Source organism: Amblyomma maculatum, chromosome 9 (assembly GCF_055883805.1).
Source record: "Amblyomma maculatum isolate TAMU_Amacu chromosome 9, ASM5588380v1, whole genome shotgun sequence".
NCBI lineage: Eukaryota > Metazoa > Arthropoda > Arachnida > Ixodida > Ixodidae > Amblyomma > Amblyomma maculatum.
Genome location: NC_139352.1, coordinates 121,530,114 through 121,551,416, shown reverse-complemented (window position 1 = coordinate 121,551,416; position 21,303 = coordinate 121,530,114). Strand labels below are relative to the sequence as shown.

The 21,303-nt window shown below is 46.5% G+C and overlaps 1 protein-coding gene across 2 annotated transcripts in view; it reads left to right on the top strand.

Annotated features, from left to right (window-relative positions):
• Positions 1 to 21,303, top strand: part of LOC146180273 (uncharacterized) — a 58,941-nt gene that overhangs the window by 31,291 nt on the left and 6,347 nt on the right. The window contains exon 7 of one of the 2 annotated variants that reach the window (XM_084579485.1): positions 1,532 to 1,722. In XM_084579485.1, the coding sequence (XP_084435611.1) occupies positions 1,532 to 1,722 (191 nt within the window). Of the gene's footprint in view, positions 1 to 1,531; positions 20,420 to 21,303 lie in introns of those variants that run through there. The other variant, XM_084579486.1, reaches the window with a different exon arrangement.

Sequence of the window (21,303 nt, the reverse complement as noted above, 5' to 3'; positions counted from 1 at the left end):
CCCAATTCAACCGAAGCTGTAAGTACAGTAAAAGCTCGTTGATTCGAACTTCACGGGACCGGGAAAAAAGTTCGAATTATCGAATGGCCTCGAAAAAACTAACCAAAACCATTTGTATTACGTTAAATGTACGGTATTTAGTTGCGTAACGAACTCACTCGCATAATGAATCCACCCAGCCCCGTTCGTGCCTACGAATCTGAAGAAAAAAATAATAATAAATGCGTCAGTCGTTAGCGCGTCCCTCCGTTTTACGCTTTCACGGTCCACAACAAATTTCTTGGCAGTGCGCCAAGATGCTGCGCAGCGATAACGGCGTGTTTATCTTTTGACTTTAGCTCCGGCAGGGGGGAGAAAATCGAGCTGGGCAAAGTGCCAGCACTTGTCCGGTTGTGCAAGCCTCCTTTTCAGTACGTTCGCTAATGCTGGGGCGGGCGGCGCCGTCTGCTGCCACTCCAATCATCGGTTTCAATTATCGGAACGAACGGTGCTAAAAGCCGGCGTCATGATCGCGGCTGACTCGCGTGCTTCCGTTGACGACTGATGGGTGGAAGGATAGATGACTATCGCAAAAATAAAAAAAAAAGTTTAACCCATAGTGCCCATCCGAGATCATAGCCTTTTATGGGCGTTGGCTGGAACCGCGCCGACAGTACTCATCCCTATTTCCAAATTAACAGGGTTAGAATTAACGAGTATTTAGTTGCGAGCTACGGAGGTTGCACAGAAGAGAGAGCAGGCAGCCGCTGCTGCGCGGCCATGCACTGACCTTGCCGCGGCCGCCGTCCCCTCCCTCCAACGCTGCCGGCCGGCCGCCACACCAGTCATGGTGCCATTTAAGTTTTACCCACTCTTCCACAGTTTTACCTGGTTCCATTGTCTGTCCCCGTTTTGGACGTGCGCAGCCTCTAATTATGCCTACCGATCGCGGAGATGTTTCTTTACTTTTTTTTTTTTTTTGCCGTGTGATGTGCGCCAAGCCGCCTAGACGCGGCGGCGCATAGTTCGAATTATCCGTAGCGGAATCGACTCGCGTTCGAATTAACGGGCTTTTTTATACACAGATCTCTATGGAGCTTGGCCGGACCAAGTAGTGTAGTTCGAATTATCGAGGTTCGAATTAACGAGCTTTCACTGTAATATGTCAGTCTAGGAGTGCATGCACTCGTGTGGCTGGCACATTGGTGAACATTTAAACTGTTGTTGCCACTTGTTCATCAGAGAAGAGGGCAATTAGAGCTCTTTATCCTCCATTCTTGCCTAAAATGATTGAAACATGTTTACAATGACAAGTGGCGCAATTTAATTCTCGAGTGGGTCATGGATTACACACAAAAAATGGCCCACCTATTCTACCTCTTCCGACTGGCCAGTAGAGGAACAGAGAAGAATATTTTCTGTTACAATACACTACAGCAATGTCTGGCATATTAAAAAGAGTGCACGACTCTTCAGCTTAAGAACTCATTACAGAGACATCCACAATGGACAGTCTCCTAGTGATGTTGCTTTCCAATGACATGATGTGCAGGCGCTCGGGTGGTGAGCTGCGAGACAGCGGCCATGCGCCTTTTCACTGGCGGTGAGGGTCATGCGGGTGTCGAGAGCAGCTTCACTTACAACCTTGGCAAGCGCAACGAATACTGGATATTTGTGCTGCGCGTCTACCTGGATGGGGCCTACCAAGAACCACCAGCAGAAATGCTGCCTCCTGTGCCAGAGGTAGCCGACACTGGATGCTGTACTATCATCTGAACTGCATCTATATTGAGCTCTATTTGTTTTTGTTTTCTCGCTCCATGCTTGGCCTGCTTTTGCTCCTTGAGATACTCTGCCATTTTTGCAGGCTGTGCTTGGCATTTTCGGGTGCTTGAACATGTCCTAGTTTAACTAGTCACGAGTTTAACTGGTGTCTTGTGTTGGCTGGTGCATGGTGTGCTCTCGCAAATTTCTGGACGCTTATTCGAGACACTGTGGGCTCACTGCAGACATTCTGTTCTGCAGAATTCACTTATGTTGGTGTCCTTCATGCCAGAAGCCTGGACGTCTTTATGCGCTTGTGCCTGTCTGGTGTTGACGTAGCGTGTCTCATTACACTTAGCAGCTTTTGGCTTTTGAAGGAGTGTGTGCAGGCATTGCGCCTTACCTCGTTGGGCATCCTCATATTAGTGACTGGAGCAGGACCGTCCAGTAAGAGCCCCGTTATCTGCTCATTGTGGATGCCTAATGTTGTGTGATATGCTTGCATAATTGGCTTCTAGCCATATAGTCTGCCATGGTGCTTTTTGAAAAGTCATCTGATGTTCGAGACTGCATGGTGTTATGTTTGGGTTCGCGTGCGCCTGGGTAGCGTACCGCTGCCAGCAGTTATTATGTGCGGCGCGCGGCCCCTCGGTAGCGTTGGACTGGCGGCTCCGTGGACGGCGGACGGCATCAACGGTTCCAGCAAAGACGAGGCGTCTTCTAACGAAACAACCTTTACTGCAACATTATGAAGAAACAGGCAGTGAAGCTGACACGGAGAGATTACAGACACTCTCACACAGCTGGTGTCTAGCGTCGTGCCAACGGCGCGTCAAAGTAGTCTCTATCTCAGCGGAGTCGGCCGCTGCTTTTTATAGTTTTTTCAGTTCACAGGGAAAGGGTAAACCCTCACAGGAAAGGGAGAGCCCAACAAGACTGGGCAAGATGGGATGACTCAATCGCAGGTGGTCCGGTCGCATCTCCTCCACCTCCTGCAGACGGGCAAGGGCGGCGCACTCTCTCACGAGCTCCAGGCTTGGCCGGCGTTTGCACACACACGCACGCACACACATTTGGCGCCTGGCAGGATCACGTTGAGACTCGCCCGCGGGAGGAAGCGTTGCGCGGCTGATGAACGGCGCCGAAATGGCCGATCCGCTCGCGGTTCTGCCTGTTGCTATTCGGTGGCCGCGTCAGCTGTCCCACTTGTCGGTGGGGAAACGTAACAGGCTGCCCCACCGGGGAAGCGAGATCCCGAAGGGCAGGGGACTGCATCCGCTGTCCGGGCGGATCGAGATGTTGCTGCTAGCCGGGTTCATCCGACTCTGTTTCTCTTGAGCCAGTCAGCCTGAAGAATTCCTTGGCAAGTCCGGGTTTCCAAGGCACTCTGCAACTTGTCTTCAGGAGAGATTTCTGACAACCCACAACGTCACAACCACGCTAAAAACTCAACCGGTCAGCCAGCGAGCAGGGCACAATCTTCACTAAGTTATGCCAGACTATTTCTCTCTTATGCCCCCATCTATACTGAAGGGCAGCTCAGCAGCACTTGGAACGCGTTCACAAATTTGAAAATTGCGCTTTCAAAAACGTTCCTTCAAACAAAAATAATGCAATACAATATGTTCAAAATCCTATGCCAGGAAGAAAAACACCAAGAAGTGAAAACTGAGGCTTCTTCTCACGTTATGGGCTTCGACTTAAGCTATCGGCATTACCGTTGAGATCACCCTTTTCACTAATGCTCCGGTTGTCCGTTTCACGGAGCAACCTTGCCTTCCTGTTTCTATGCAAAGAAACACATGAGCGCGAGTCGCTCACCTTTCTAAACAACCTATCCCTTTCCTTACGCTTGGCGCACCAGTCACGCATTTTCTCGGCACGGGCGCATTTGTGCCTTCGGGATAGTTGCTTTCTTTTTCGCGATAGTCTCAACTTGCTCCATTCTTTCTCGCGCCTGCCTTTCCGTTTTTTTCTGCGGCAGCACTGGAACACATGCTTTCTGCTTTCTTTTTGCAATCGTTGGAGTTTTCTCTCCTTACGATGGCAGCATTCTTTCTCGCGCCTGCCCTGCCGCTTTTTTCGGTGGCAGCACTTGAATACTCTAGTCCTACTTTCTTTCGGCGTGAGCTCTGGCAAGCTAGCGGTCAACGTTCTAGCAGTAACCGGAGCTAGTAGGACATCGGTGTCGTCAAAGTGCGGCGCCGCGTCTGCATCGCGGCCAGCAGCGCAGGACTCACTTTCAGTCAAGTCCGAACAGCAACGGCTGACGTCAGTCGCATCAGCCCCCCTTCTAGGCATTTGCTATGGCGGCTCGCCACTCAGTGCGTCGCCTCGCTCAGAGCTAACCGGAGCACGATCAAGCTCCTTCGACAGCTGGGGCGCTTCGGATTGTGTGAGGGCCATGTGTGCCACGTCTGCGTTCGCACTAGGGTTGCTTTCGCGAATACAACCTAGCGTGGTATTGGGGCACGAACGATTCTGACTCTGCTCTGGTCGCTCGCTGTCGCCTTCGCAAGTCTCGCTCTCTACAGCGGACGCGCACTCCTCGTCGGTCTGCCCTGGCTGATCACAACTCGCGGGCTGCGCAGTTTCCCTGATCGGCACTTCGTTTTTCTGCGTGCCCTGCTCTACAACACAGCTGATTTCGGAAACCGCAATTTTGTCATTTCCTAGCTGGTTTCCATCTCCGTCGCGCTCTACACAAGCTTCTGCTTCTGACTCGAGAGGTGGTTCAGTTACTACCAGTTCCCCACACTCATTTGATGGAACTGTATCTCCTACAGCTACTTGGGTCGGCATGCAGTTCACCTCGCTGGACAGCGTCCCTGCGGATTTCTCACCGTTGGAGCCGGCGCTAACCTTCTCAGCTAGTGGCTCGACCAAGGTAACACGATGCTCTTCTGTTCAAGAATCGGTCGGCTCACTACTGCGGTCACATTGCTCGGCCGTTTCCCCAAGCTGTTTCTCGCACTCCGGTGCAAGTTCGATTTGCTCCGGAACTTCGGCACTGTCTAGCCATTCGCTTACAGCGGCTTTCAACTGATAGGCCAAATCAAAGTATGCCGTGTTACGATGTTTCTCGCTCTCATATCTTTTCCGAAGATCCTGAGGCGTTATCCGATATCGTATCAGCAATGACTCTTTTAGTTCATCTTAATTTTTCAAGCGGTCGCCAACCAATCGCTTGATTTCTTCCGACGCTTCAGCGGAGAGAAGAGCTACCAACTTCTGCGCCCAGCTATCTCGCTCGAAGTGTTTACTTCTACAGACATTCTCAAAGTCTGCCAAATACTCGGCCACATCCTCGGCAATGAGGAACGGTGGCGGACCATCTCGCGGCATTGAACCGTTACACTGAATGGCCTTGCAAGCTTTAATCCTTTCCACGCTCATTCTATGTGCTGATATCTCCAGCTGCATCAGTTTCCTTACGCGGGCGACCTCTTTCTCGAAACGTTCCCTACGTTCACGCATCTCTTTCTCGTGACGTTCCCTGCGTTCACGCATCTTTCTCGTGACGTTCTCTACGTTCATGTTCCTCTTTCTCTTGACGTTCACGTTCCTCTTTCTCGTGACGTTCGTCAATGATCTCACGGCATTCCGAAAGCTCGTCATCTTCAGCTTCCAACGCAAGAATAGCCTTTAACACTTCTGGTTTTCTGAGTTTGTCTGACAAATCCAGACCCAACTCCTCCGCAAGCTCCAGCAATTTCAGTTTGCGCAACGACTTCAAATCCAAACCCATGGCTGTTCCGAATGCTGCCTTCTCTACTGCCCACTATTGCCTTGCTGCACTTAACCCAGCAACGACAACACAATTACCAGCTCTGTTCTCTACTTAACAAAAGCCTGGCAAAACTCAGTAGAAGAAAGTCCCGCACTCACCAAACCTCGCAGCCAAGAATCCAACGCAGTCGTTCCGCTGCAGGCAACCAGTCATCACACAGGGCTCTTTGCACTGCTCCCGACTTTGCGCTGAGCTGCTTTGATTCACGGGTCACGCCTGGGACATCTCCGCTCTTCCCACCAGATGTTGCACCTCGGTCAGGCCTGGCTCGTTTCACCGACCACGGTCACTGCTTGGTCGTCCTCGTCCTTCCGCTGTTCACCAATTGCTGGACGACGGTGTCGCTTTGCTCGTCTGACTCGTCCTTCCGACCACGGACCACGGTTATGGCTTGGTCGTCGTCGTCCCACCGCTGCCTACCAGTTATTAGGTTTGGGTCGTGAGTGCCTGAGTAGCGTACCGCTGCCAGCAGTTATTACGTGCGGCGCGCGGCCCCTCGGTAGCGTTGGCCTGGCGGCTCCGTGGACGGCATCAACGGTTCCAGCAAAGACGAGACATCTTCTAACGAAACAACCTTTACTGCAACATTATGAAGAAACGGGCAGTGAAGCTGACCCGGAGAGATTACAGACACTCTCACACAGCTGGTGTCTAGCGTCGTGCCAACGGCGCGTCAAAGTAGTCTCTATCTCAGCGGAGTCGGCCGCTGCTTTTTATAGTTTTTCCAGTTCACAGGGAAAGGGTAAACCCTCACAGGAAAGGGAGAGCCCGACAAGACTAGGCAAGATGGGATGACTCAATCGCAGGTGGTCCGGTCGCATCTCCTCCACCTCCTGCAGACGGGCGAGGGCGGCGCACTCTCTCACGAGCTCCAGGCTTGGCCGGCGTTTGCACACACACGCACGCACGCACATTTGGCGCGTGGCAGGATCACGTTGAGACTCGCCCGCGGGAGGAAGCGTTGCGCGGCTGATGAACGGCGCCGAAATGGCCGATCCGCTCGCGGTTCTGCCTGTTGCTATTTGGTGGCCGCGTCAGCTGTCCCACTTGTCGGTGGGGAAACGTAACAATGGCCTGTCCTGTGCATGCCTAATGTGGAAGCACAGGTCAGAAGCGCTGTGGTTTCGCATTATGCCAATAAAGGGAGCATTTTTGTGGCTGGGACTGTCTTATCAAACATGTTTACATGCATATTAATGCTCTGTGTGCCTTTCATGTGCTGTTTTAGCAAATTTATTCGCTGCTGCAGTTATACTGCTTTGTAAAAGGTCTTAAAATTGGCTTCTGTATCACAAGCTTTGGAGCTTGTTAGCAGTTATCAACCAAACATATTTTTTGCTCTTTTAGCTAAACTTTTCTCACAGGCTAGCTATTTGCATTGTCTGTGCTTGCGTGAAGAGTGCTTTTTTGGTTTGAAGTGAACTGAAGTTAATTAGGAGGGAATTTAGAGTGAATACTGATTTTTAAAAAATAATTTTGAAGTGGATATTTTAAATACTTCTAGTGCTAAAAAGAGGCTGAATGGCACAATAGGGATTTTCGAATTTCTGTATTTTTCTAACACGGTTGTAGGGATATGAGAGGGCCTTTGCCCTGCAGTGGGTGTAGTCAGGCTGCTGGTGGTGCTAATTTTCTAATGTGCAAGGCCATTATAATAAAAAAAGTGCATTGGACCTTTCCTACACTGATTTAAGCTGTGTGAAACTTTTGCAAAATTGTCATGGGAAGTTTGGGAAATCTGCCTGCAGATGGAGCTGACATATTGGTGGGGTTAAAAATTAAGGACGTTAAAGTAGCAAACCGCTGGAATGGAAAGAGGAAGCCATTGAACAACGACGGGCTGCTTCAAGGAAACACTGAGAAGCAAAGAAAGTACAGGTATCTCAGGAGGAAATCAATCAAAAATGGGAATCATATCAACAAAAGAAACTTGATGTACAGGCCCTCATCCAAAGTCAAATAAAGCAGTCCACCGATCGCTGGATAGCTGACATGCACGATGCCTCTAGAGGCAGACCAAGAAAGTTTTGGAACCATATAAGCTGGCTAGGTAAAAAGAATCAAAGAAAGCAGGGCCTGATTCAAGATAACGAGGGAAATTGTTTAAATGGAGACAACGCAGTGAACTACATTATATCAGTTATAGCCGAGTCATTTAAGAGCGACGATAGGGTAATCTTCGCAAATCAGGAAGCAACACAGGATAGCAGAATACAAAGCAGCTTAGAACTGACTAATCTAAACTGGAAAAGGGCAGAAAAAATATTCCTAAAAACACATCTACAGGAATAGATGGAATTCCGATCAAGCTGATTAATGAACTTGATCCAAGAAGTAAGGAAACGTTGTTAAAAGCTTTGCAAACAGTCATAACGAATAAGCAAATTCCGGACAGCTGGGCCATAACGAATAAGCAAATTCCGGACAGCTGGTGGCAGAGTAAAATGAATTTGATTTGTAAAGGGAAAGGAGAAAGGATGCACACAAAATCCTACAGGCCGATTACCATAACATCTGTTATGTACAGATTGGCCATGCAGGGGTTGAAATTAAAGGTGCAAGCATGGGTAGAAAGTAACAAGATACTCGGAGAACTTCAGAACGGCTTTAGAAATTGTAGGCGCTTAGATGATAGCCTGTTCGTGCTTACCCAATGCATCGAAATATCTAGAGTGGAAAATAGACCTTTGTATTTGGCCTTCCTGGACATAAACGGGGCGTACGACAACGTAAGCAGGGAACTCCTGTGGAACATATTAAAAGAAGAAGGTATCGGTTATGAGATAATAGAGTTCCTACAGGAAATATACCGGGATAACAAAGTAGAAATTACATGAGAAGGAATAAGAAGTACGGAAGCTGTCAAGGTATCATCGTCATCATCATCATCAGCCTGACTATACCCACTGCAGGGCGAAGGCCTCTCCCATATTTCTCCACTTAACCCGGTTCTGTGCTAGCTGCATCCGCTTGACCCCTGCGAACTTATTAATCTCATCTGCCCACCTAACTTTCTGCTACGGTGGCTAGATGGGTAGGTGTGCCGACCGGCAGGGCACAAAGCGTAGTTCCGCGTGCCTCCGCTTCATGACGACGAAAATGGCGCTGCTGTTCTCCGCCCGGTGCTCACCGGCGGATCGTCTGCTACTTGTCGCAATCGCATCGCGCGTTTTGTTAACATCATTTTTGTTTAAAAACATTACTTACTATTTGCGTTATCAGTCAAAATAGTAGCTGAAACTGAGACTTTTGCGGTCTGGCATTGAAACAATAAACAGACGACACTAGCTACCTGTTTTCTCGTCTGTTTGCTGTCTGTCATCGTCCACATGCAAGAGCCGTAGCGGAGCAGGTGCTGTGCTTTTTGTGAGAAGTGATCGGAATGAAGACCATAAAGGACACAACTTGTTTCGCACCCTTCTGCAAATCCGGCTACAAGTCATGGAGAAAAGGACTGAAAGTCTCGCTGTTTTCGGCGCCGCGGGATCCCGAACTGTTCAAAAGGTGGGAGCTTGCTCTTCATCGTGCCGACAAGAGGTTTCAGCCACACTCCGTTGTGTGTGAGCGGCATTTTGACCAAGAGTGCATCGAACGGGATTACAAATATATGATAGAAGGCAACGTTGTTAGCCTCCCACGTTCTCACCCACGATTGACGAAAGATGCCGTGCCTTCTGCCCTGCCCGATGCTCCTGCTTACCTGTCAAGAAAGGTGACCGCGAAACGAAAGACGAAGAATTCCACAGGCTGCCGCCCAACCAAGGCTGCCAGAAATGACAGCCACGACCTTGAGACAGTGCCGGACGATCCAGTACCTTCAAGCTCCAGTGAAGGTATCTGATCTCTACGTCTGTAACCGAAGTGTCACCTCATCCGGTTGACATTGACTTCACTACCTGCACGGTATCCCACAGTGGCTGGACACATCACTCTATTGAAGATTCTGGCGCCTCTGCGTTCTCGATTTGCAGAAAAAGCGGACAGAGCATCGTTCTGATGAAAGTAATACTCCTGGAGCACTGTGCGTCAAAACTGCGAGCCACCGTGTCCGTGCAAGGCGCCGTAACACAGAAGCTGAATTTGGAAACTCGTGAACAGGTTGGGGACCTTTTGGCTGACGTGGATGCCATGATTCCATGTCAGGGCATAAAATGCAATGACCAACTTGACACCGTCCTCGCGAAATCCAAGAATATAAGAATCCACAGAAACACAACATTCAGCTCCAAATGCGTCGGCATCGCCACAAGTCAAGGAGACTCCTGTTTGCATTGCCGATACGCAAAAAAGTTGCTGCTAAATCAGCTGTCGTACAAAAGAAATGACCGGAGGTCGAGGGAGCGTGAAAAGAAGAGAAAGCTTGTAACCGCAAAGTTCAAGAGACTGAAGCGAAATATGTTTACTCTTGAGACAAAACTGGAAGAGATGAGGAGGAAGAATTCAAAACTAGAAAGCTGCGCGCTCATGTCAAGAATAGAAAATTTGCCAGTAAGACAACAGTCACAAGTCATGGCCTGTTTATATGCTTCAAAGCGGAAAAGCACGAAGGGTTTTAAGTACCAGCGCGAGTGGCTGTTCGAATGCTTGATAATGCGGATGAGGAGCAAACGGCTTTATGAGCACCTGCGCAAGGAGAAGATCATGCTGCTGCCCGGCAGAACGCGTCTCCAACGGTACCTGTGCGGATTTCGAAGCGGATTCGGCTTCAACAAACGGGTGTTTGCTGCCTTGAAGGAAAAATGCATATGCATGACGGAGCAGCAACGTCATGGTGGCATTATGATGGATGAAATTAAACTTTCTGAGAGCCTGATGGTCAGTCACTACGGAAAAGTGAACGGTTTGGTGGACCTAGAAAAATTTTCATCTAGCTCCAGCTCAGAATTGGCGGATCACGCCCTAGTTGTTCTCTTCCAACCATTCACGGGAAAGTGGCACCAGGTGCTTGGCGTTTTCGCCTCGAAGGGGAACGTGAAAGCTGATGTGCTAGCAAAAATTACGGTGGAGGGTGTGATAATGGCAGAAAAACGCCTCACTTTTTGTGGATTTCATAACAACAGACACTGCTAGCTGGAATCGTTCCATGTGGCGTATTTTTGGAATTTCTGGGAAAGCAGGACAAGCTGTCTGCAAGTCGCCGCACCCTGTGGACAAGAACCGCTCCTTGCACTTCGTCTCCGATTTTCCCCATTTGGTGAAGAATGTAAGAAACAGCTTGCTCCAGCACCCTTTAACAACTCCTCAGGGCGTGGCATCCATCAGTCACGTTGATGCCGCATGGCAGCTAGATCAACGTAGCCATGTCGGCTTGAAGGCAATGCCCAGGGTGCACAAAGCTGTTGTAAGGCCAGACACATTCGAGAAGATGCGCGTAAATTATGCGTGTGGTTTTTTCACGTATAGACAGCAGATTGAGCACAACCACGGTTCAGTTCACGCGACTGATGAACTTGTCAAATTGATGCAGGAGATCATCAGCATCATGACTTCAATATTTCCAGCTGCCGCCCCCCGCCCGAACTCTGCGAAAACTCGGCGACTTCGTGACTTCCTCACCTATCTTGATGAGTGGCAACGCTGTGCTCAGGAGGAGGGATTCTTATCAGGGAGCACTGCAGAAGGCCTCCGAGTCACGCTGTCGAGCACTCTTTCCCTCTTGGATTATCTGTCGTCCAAAATAGGCTACAGGTACTTAATGACCGCCAGACTAAGCCAAGACATCTTGGAGCAACTGTTTGGGGTTTTGCGACAAATGACAGGAAGTAACGACCATCCAACCCCCGTTCAGTTCTTGATCTCCATAAACACTCTGGAGTTCATGAACTTGGCCAAGTCACCTGATCATGGGAATGTTTCACCCGGTCTACTAAGCAGCTTGCTTGATGTCATAGCAAAAGTAGAGACCCAGCAGAGGTATGTGGACGACTTACTGGACATAGGGAATGTGCAGGCGGCACACGAAATGCTCAGCGCTTGCCAGTTTGACAACGGCCACAGCAGCCTGGCGGTAGGAAAAAGTGATTCGCGGCTGATTTTCTATTTGGCAGGATACGTGGCACGAACGTTTCTTTCAAAGACTAAATGTGCCGATTGTGCCACTGTTTTGCTGGCATCGCCAGAAGCTCCCCTTCCGCCTGTGGCCGCTCTCACAGCCCACGTAAGCATGGGGAACTTAATATTCCCATCTGATTCTTTGAACAGTCTCGTGACATCTCTCGAGGAGACTTTCAGTCACTGCTTCACAGTCACTGAACTGAGGCGAGAAAGTCTCGCAGACTTCGCCTCTTTTCTGCAGCTCAAACCTCCGCCTATGATCGGTTGTGAGGAGCATAAGATTGAGATCACTAACAGCTTCTCAAGTTTTACTCTATCATGCGCCTCCACTTCTTGGTCAAGAGCAAGAACCTGGCCCGTGAAAACGCGCGAAAAAAAAGAAAACACTTGAAATTGAGAAACGTGCTTTGAACGCATAGGCATGATTTTGGGGTGTGTTACTTCACTGACTCAAAAACACTAATGTGTGCATGTCATTTATTGCACTTTCAAAAGTTCAGCTAGAAGATACCGTTTTGCAATACAAGCTTATGCACTCGTTTTATTTTATTTATTCGCAAGGTCTGCTTACGCCCATGCACACGCATAAATCACAGCTGAGGACTGTGTTAATATATATTCGCGTTGCCTTGTGATGGCGTGGAACATTTAATGAAAAAAAAATTAAGAACGAGGAAGTGACATAAGTGTTTGGAGTTCCTTGCCTGAAAAATCAGGAACGCAGCAAACACGCTGTATGTAAAAAAACAGCCTTAAACTCGGCTCCCCTGCCTTTGTAATAGGTTTACATCCCTTCCCTATTCCCGTAAGACAGCTTGTTCGCAATAAACTCATTTGCACTTGGAAAAAAGTGAAGCGAGTCGCTTTCTGTCATGCGTGGCGACGGCCGGAGCAAACGGTCATGAACCGGGCTTTCGCTGGTGGCGCCACTGCGGCGTCATGAAGAAAAGGCACGCGTTACCCCTGCCGGTCGGCACACCTACCCATCTAGACATCGTACTTTCTGCCACCCCCTGCTACGCTTTCCTTCTCTTGGAATCCAGTTTGTTACCCTAAGCGACCATCGGTTATCCTCTCTTCGCACTACATGTCCTGCCTATGCCCATTTCTTCTTCTTAATTTCCACTAGAATGTCAGTAACTTGAGTTATTTTTCTGACCCACTCTGCACGCTTCCTATATCTTAATGTTACCCCCACCATTTTTCATTCCATAGCCCTCTGGGTTGTCCTCAACTTAAGTAGAACCCTCTTGGTTAGCCTCCACGTTTCAGCCCCATAGGTGAGTATACAGGTAAGATGCAATTGTTGTATACTTTCCTCTTGAGCGATACCGGTAAGCTGCTAGTCATAATCTGCGAGGCCAAATGCGCTCCATCCCAATCTTATTCTTCTTAATATTTCCTTTTCATGGTCCGGATCTGTGGTTACTACCTGTCCTAAGTAGACATATTCGCCTACTACTTCCAGTACTTCGCTACCTAATGTAAACTGCTGTTCCTTCCCGAGGCTGTTGAACATTACTTTAGTCTTCTGCATATTGATTTTCAAGCCTACCTTTCTACTTTTCCTATCTAGGTCATCAATGATTATTTGCAGTTCATCCCCCGAGTTGCTTAGCAAGGCAATGTCATTAGCAAATCGCAGATTACTGAGGTATTCTCCATCTACCCTTATCCCTAACTGCTCCCATTCCACGTCTCTGAATACTTCCTCTAAGCAAGCTGTGAATAGTACTGGGGAGATTGTGTCTCCCTGAATAACACCTTTCTTTATGAGAATTTTGTTACTTTCTTTATGCAGAACTATGGTTGCTGTGCAGCCACTATATATATCTTCCAGCACTTTCACGTACGGCTCGTCTACCCCCTGATTTCGCAATGCCTGCATCACCGCCGAGGTTTCAACTGAGTCAAATGCTTTTTCGTAATCAATGAATGCTATGTATAAGGGCTGGTTATATTCCGAACATTTTTCTATCACCTGATTGATGGTATGGATATGATCGATAGTAGAGTACCGTTTCCGAAAATCTGCTTGATCCTTTGCATGATTGCAGTCTAAGGTTGTCCTGATTCTATTAGCGATTACCTTAGTAAATACCATATACGTAACAGACAGTAAGCTGATTGGTCAGTAATTTTTAAGGTCCTTAGAGTCCCCTTTCTTATGAATGAGGATACTGTTTGCATTCTTTTATGGTTCCGGTACCGTCAATAACTGCGTATACAAGGTGGCCAGTTTTTCTAGCACGATATCCTCCCCATCCTTCAGCAAATCTGTAGTTATCTGATCCTCTCCAGCTGATTTCCCCCTTTTCATAGTTTCTAGTGCTTTCTTGACCTCGTCCTTCGTCACTGGTGGAACGTCTGACTGTTTTTTCCTACCGCCAATCTCATTACGGTCCTGACTACTTTGGCTACTGTAGAGATCTGTATAGAACTCCTCGGCTACTTTGACTATCTTGTCCATATTTGTGATGATGTTGCCCGCCTTATCCCTTATCGCATACATCTGGTTTTTGCCTATGCCCAATTTCTTCTTTACCGCTTTAAGGCTTCCCCCGTTCTTTACAGCATGCTCAATTTTCTCCATGTTATACTTCCTTATATCGGCCACCTTGCGTTTATTGATTAGCTTTGATATCTCGGCCAATTCGATCCGGTCTGTTGGATTGGAAGCATTCATACTCTGGCGTTTCTTAATCAAATCTTTCGTTTCCTTAGACAGCTTACCGGTATCCTCTCTAACTATCCTACTGCCTACTTCAACCGCGTCTTGCTTCTAGGGTAATGTCGCCATCCTCGGTTAGAGCTGAATACCTATTCTGAAGCGAGATCCTGAACTCTTCTGCACTCCCCCTCACCCCTAATTCGTTGATGGGTTTCTTTCTTACGAATCTGGTGCATTCCTTTTTCAGATTTAGGCCAATTCGGGACCTCACCATCCTGTGGTCACTGCATCGCACTTTCCCGATTACCTCTACATCTTGCACAATGGCAGGGGTTGAACACATTATGAAGTCGATTTCATTTTTAGTCTCCCCGTTCGGACTTTTCCATGTCCATTTCCGGTTCTTCCGTTTGCTGAAGAAGGTATTCATGATTCGTAAGTTATTGCGCTCTGCAAACTCAACTAGTAACTCCCCCCTGCTATTCCTAGAACCAATGCCATAGTCACCTACTGCCTTGTCTCCTGCTTGCTTTTTCCCTACCTTGGCATTGAAGTTGCCCATTAGTACAGTATACTGCGTCTTTACTTTTCGCATTGCCGATTCTACATCTTCGTAGAAGCTTTCAATTGCCTGGTCATCATAACTACATGTAGATGCATAGGCCTGTACAACCTTCAGTTTATACCGCTTATTAAGCCTAATTACGATGCCTGCAACCCTCTCATTAATACTATAGAATTCATCTATATTACCCGCTATATACTTATTGACAAGGAAACCTACTCCTAGTTGCCGCCTCTCTGGTAAATCTCGATAACACAGTGCATGCCCATCCTTCAGTACAGTATATGCCTCATTTGGCCTTCTAACCTCACTAAGCCCTATGACATCCCATTTCATACCCTTTAGTTCCTGTAAGAGCACTGCCAAACTAGCTTCACTAGCTAGGGTTCTAGCATTAAACGTTGCCAGGGTCAGTTTCCAATGGCGGCCTGTCCAGCGGAGCCAGGAATTCTTAGCACTCCCTGCTGCGTCACAGGTCTGACCGCCGCCGTGGTCAGTTGTTACACAGCCGCTGGTGACTGAGGGCCGTGGTTTTGTGGAGCTTATCATGAAAGGTTGTGGCCAATTACTGCACCAGGGTGGCCAACTCCTGTTCTGGTGAGGGAGTGCGTTGCCGGAGGTGTTCACCGGCATCAGGTCGCACCCCAAACCTGTTTATGCAATTCCATCGACACGCGGACATTTTTTATTCCGGTGGAGAATTGGGCGGCACCGGGATTTGAGCCCTGGTCCTCTTGCATGCGAGGCGGATGTTCTACTGCTACGCCACCGCTGCACTGCTGCAAGGTATGCAAAGGATTAGGACAAGGTTGTCCTCTTATCACCGCTGATGTTCATGCTTTATATGATAAACCTGGAACGGAAGATACAAGAAAATAATCTAGGTTTTAACCTGTCATATAGATCAGGTGGAAAGGCGGTAGATCAGCGCCTCCCCGGTTTGATGTATGCAGACGATATTGTGCTGCTAGCTGAGAGTCTGGAAGAATTGCAAACTCTAGTTAAGTATTCCGGAGACGAAGGGGATGCTATAGGCTTCAGTTGGAGTGCAGTTAAGTCGGGTCTGATGATTTTCAACAGCTCAACTGATCAGGGTCCTAAATTACAAGGCCAAGAGTGGCAGAATATAAATATCTCGGTGTATGGGTAAACGAAGGATTGGCATACATTGGAAAGCATGAGCAATCACTTAAGGCCAAAGGGCGACGGAATGCCGGGATAATGAAGCTTAGAGCATTGTGGGACACAACAGGTATGAGGTTTTGAGGGGTATTTGGAAAGGAATTATGGTGCCCGGGCTTACTTTCGAAAATTCAGTTTTGTGCCTAAAATCAGAGGTACAGTCGACATTAGAAATAAATCAGAGAGCCGTCGGACAATTAGCACTAGGGGCCCAAAGCGAAACCACAAATGAGGCGGTACAGGGAGATATGGGCTGGGCATCTTTCGAAGTACGAGAAGCTCAGAATAAAATATTATACGAGGAACGCCTGAGGAAATTGGACAGTAACATCTGTTAGTGGGCAGCTAAAGTATTTAAATACCTGTACTTAAAAAGCATTGACTCACAGTGGAGGAAAAGAACTAGAAAACTAACTAGTAAGTATGCTAGTCACAAGGACGGAGAAATAAAGAGCTTTGAGCAACAGGTGAAAAACACAGAAGGTAAAAATAGGATAAATTCGATGGAAAAGAAAGAGAGTGTGGAATTATACCGAAAGTGGAAAATGCAGATCAGGAAGGAAGCTTTCTTTGATAACTCAAGAGGCAGTGCCCTACTTTTTGAAGCTAGATCAGGGTGCCTTAGAACACGCAGCTACAAAAAGAAATTTAACAATCGAGATGACGCATGTGCTGTATGTGATAACTCCAGTGAAATAATTGACCATGTTATACTCGAATGTAATGGTATCCATCCGGAAGTTGATGCAGGCGCAGTCACTGTTCCTGAAGCTGTGGGGTTTAGAGATACCAGTGGCCGGGTGAATAAACCGGCGGTGGAAGCTAGCAAAAAACGACTGGAAGATTGGTGGCTTGAAAGCAGAAAAGTGACATAATGTTAGTAATGTAGAAACAAAGATTCGATAAACAGAATGATTGTATAGTTAACCAAAACAATAATTAAGATATAGGAAGAAAAATGAGCATGATAGCTACTGCTACCACCCTGTTCCAAAGGGGACGCTCCTATATTCCATCCATTCCATCCATCCGGTATGGGGTCTTTTTGTGGGACCTCGGACAGCTGTTTTTAATTGGAGCTCCTTCATCATACCAGTTGGAAACGTTGGTGGAAATCTTTATCACTTAAGCTAGTTTATGTAGCAGTTCCCAGTTGCATCCAGCCAGAAATAATTGGAAATGTTTCCATAATCAGCTTAACTGGTCGGAAACTTGGTTTCAAGAGGCGACTATTTTAGTTAGCACTTTTTGAATGCTTACGTGTGGTGGCATTATATAGAAGGCACTAAACAACTATCAACTAATGTTGCAGTTGTTTTCTGACTTTTCTTCATCTTTTACATTTTGATTTTCCTAATAACATCTTGAGAAACCAATCCAATTCAAAGTTTATTGGTTGGACTGTTATTTCTGTTAGTTTTTGACACCACATTTTTTTCTATTGATGTTTTTTGCCAGGTGGTTGTGCATTTATCAAGAATCTCAATATTTGCAACTTAGACACAGCTTACTTTAATTATCGAGGGTATCGCTGCAAACCATCATCTCCAAAAGTTCGGCCAGCTCACCTGCAGATTTTTATGCATGGACCATATGGGAAGTTTTGCAACTGGTAATATTAAAGAGCTCTAGTTTTAATTGCGGTCGTAATATTTTGTGGTTGTGGCTTGTATATGGCATCTCCATGCGCATCTGCAGGCCATATGCTTTGTGTGCTTGTGCACCACTCTGTGTCAGGTTTCTCCAAAGAGCACCCACCTCCATGTGCCTCGTGCTCTCCAGCGTGCACGTTTGGCAAATTTTATGGCGAGAAGAGCGCTTGAGGTGAACTCCGACTTGTCCCACGGAAGTCAAAGAAGCCGTGCCTCCTCCATGTGGTGCCTGTGCATTTGTGGAGCGAGCTGTGCCAGGCACAGACACCTGGCTTGCAACTGCTCATGCCCACATGAATGCACAGACTGTCTTCAGCACATGTGAAGGCATGCAGCATATGCCTATACTCTTCCTTGCAGCAGTATGGGAGCCCTGCTCCTCTGCGCTGTATCATCTGCATGCTGCATGCTCATGGCATATGCAGATGTTGTAAAAGAGCGTAAATAGATACTGTGTACATACTAAACTTTGAGAAAAATTCGTAAGTTTTAGGCTAGCATTTTGAATAATGTTACGCTGTTTGTCACATTCACACCTTTAGTTCGTCATACACAAACAAAGCTGTGATGGCAACTTCAGCCTTGTGGCATTATATAGTTCCCTGAACGGAAACCATTTCATCACCGAAGCAACTTTTTTCTTTAGGCTCACGAGAGGTGAAATCATTTACAAAATATAGAGTAAAGGTAAATTAACGCTTTAGAATGTTGCTGTAGGAGAAATGAGGCCAAATGAACGTTTGCTGGTGCATTTATAGCCAATGAACAAATAAAAATATTGCTAGGGGGTACTTCGGACCACTAAAGTGGATGCGGCGAAAGCCGTGGTCGATAGCCCTCCCTACGACACCTCTCGCTCATCTTTCACTCCCACCTTCCCCCTTTTTCTTATGAGTCGGTTCAGGTGTCCGCTGAGAATTGTGACTGATACTGTGCCTTTTCTTTCCTGTAAACCAATTTGAAACTCCACTGATGCCTGCTCATAGGCGTGCACAAGGGTCGGAGGGACAGAAGGGTCATGGTCGCAAGTATGAACCAAAAGGCACAATCTCGCGGTGTCCCACAGAATCTCGCGAAGAAGTGTGACACTTCTCATAGCCAGACGGACACAGTCATGGCTGAGAGTATGAGCCATTAAAGGCTTTCGCCTTAACAACTCATCAGTAGCTGACTGCGAACCAAGATGGCCTGCTTCGAAGCATACCCTCACGTTGAAAACGTGATTTCAGCCTACGCAGGAGCCATACATGAAACTCTGGAAATAGCATATGTATACAGAGTTTACATTAAGGTTTGATTTGAAATGGTGCTCCTCGAATGCACGCTTTTAAGCTAGTCATCCCATAAGCTTTACTGCAGCTTCATACTGGCATTACATTCTGCATTGTTGCCTCTGCACTCACTGTAGCTTCGGGAGTGCTGCTAGGAATCGCTGAGATAGAATAAGGAAGGGCTCATAGAGACAGTCCAAAGTTGCGCATGCCGTGTGGGGGCCATACTGAAAGAGGTATACGTGTAATAGCAACCGGACGAAGAAGCACTCCAGAAACATTCTTTATGTGAGATGAATTTGATGTTTCAAATTCCAAACATGCAGGTTGGATCGAATATTGAATACTTTACTATTAAACCAAATATTTGAAATTGTCAGATATTTGCACTGGTCATATTAACTCTTGTTGGAATTTAAGAAGAAACGCAAATGCAGCCAGAGTTGAAGGAATATGTGTTCAACTCAATCAACAAGTTGCATGTTGAATGTCTCTTCTGCACGTAACCTTCTGCCATGCTTGTGTTCATTCCTAAATCTAATTGCATGTCAACATAGTAGTCCTGTCATCACGTGAAGCATTTTTAAACTCATTGCTTGGTCATTCAGCAATCAATCTTGCAAGATTGTAATTTCCACAGACATCTGCTTTGTGTGCACTGCCATTATATACTCTCCATAGAAAGAGACATTTTTCTTTTTTTTTTTTATTTCTCACTTTATGATTGAGACGAGGAAACTATTGACTTGCATTATGTAAAGGTATATTGAGCCTTTGAATGACGTCGCCTGCCTCTCAAGGTAACTTTACTTTTTTTTTGTCATTGGTGTGTAACCTTTATTACTGTGCTGGCAGGCAAGCTTTGTAAACATCTTTTTGTTTCAAGCAGCTCTTTTTTTTTTTTTGTAATCTCAAAAACAAAATGTGCATTGTACTGTATCACTTGCCAGAACAAACATTTTCTCACTTCTATGTAAGGCTGCAGCATGTTATATTTTCCTCTTCTGCAATGCAATTTTATGTGCATTTATTGAAATGTGCTTTTAGGGCACATGGCATATTTGCATAATGCCTTTTGTCGTGCTGGTGCCTTATCATAAATGGTCACTATGTCAATGCGCGTGAGGCAAAATATATTTTGGCTATAGCATTTTCTTTTTTATTTTTCTTCACAAGATGTGGCCATTTATGCTGGTTCCACTGAAAATTGCTGGTGTAGCCATAGTGATCGCTGAGCATCAGGAAAATGTATTTTGGCTGTTCTACTTTCTTTTTGTTAATTTCCTCCCACAAAAAAAGTGGTGTTTATACTGTTTCTGTCTAGCTGTACTTAGTGACACGAAGTGACTAGTGTTGTAGAAGAACTTTTATATGAGCACCATAGTAAAAGCTCTGCTGCACAGCAAGGAAGAGCTGCGATTGCAGTGACTTGCGTTGAATGCGTGCACTTCCTAGCGTCTTGATTTTCATAAATATATGTTTTATTATGTTTTGGTGGATGTTTTCTTGTTGCCTATGACGAAGGGCATGCATGGACTGTGCAGCCTTAGTTGTGACAGTATGAATTTGAATCAAGACTGGAGATGGCTATGAATTCATATGTGACTGCTTAGAACACTTGTTGAATGCTTTAGTCATATATAGTGCCAGAATGCAGCAACTAATGCTGCTCAAAGCAGGTCCTTGATTAAATGACATTGACCTATTGTCATGACATCCTGTTAGGCAATGCAATTATAAAGTCACTGATTGATGTACATTTTCCACATTGATTGCAGGGTCAAAGGCCAGTGCTTTCTCTGTAGCAATATAGACAATATATAATATGCATTAAAAGCGTTAATTGTTGGGCTAGTTGATGATCAGTCTCAAAATTCATCTTGTTAGCGCAAAAGGACAGGACATACAGAAGGAAGACACGTACACCATAGGCGCTTCCTTTTGCGCTAACAAGATGAATATGCATTAATGTCGCTATGCTGATATTTGCACTCTCATTCTGATGTACTGTGCTAAATTGTGAGTTTAGTGGAACCATCATTTAAAACGAGAGATGCAGCGGAACAGCTACCAAGGAAAATACTTTGCCATTTTCAGTAAAAGAACTAATGTTCCCTTTCCATTCTCTGTTGCTTGGTTAACTAACTAATCCATAGTGTTTCCCTTTTCCTATTCAGTTTCAAGCGATTTCTATGAATTATCTTGTGCCTTTTTTTTCTTTAGTCCACAACTTAGAGAATGTAGCATAAACCATAGCTTAGGAATGGTAACCGGTGAACTTGTCTCTGAATGTTTGTTAGAGAACTTATGCTGGCGTGCTAATCACAAGTGGTCACAAAAGTGCTAATGCTTGTCTGTAGAGTTAGCTTTCCTAG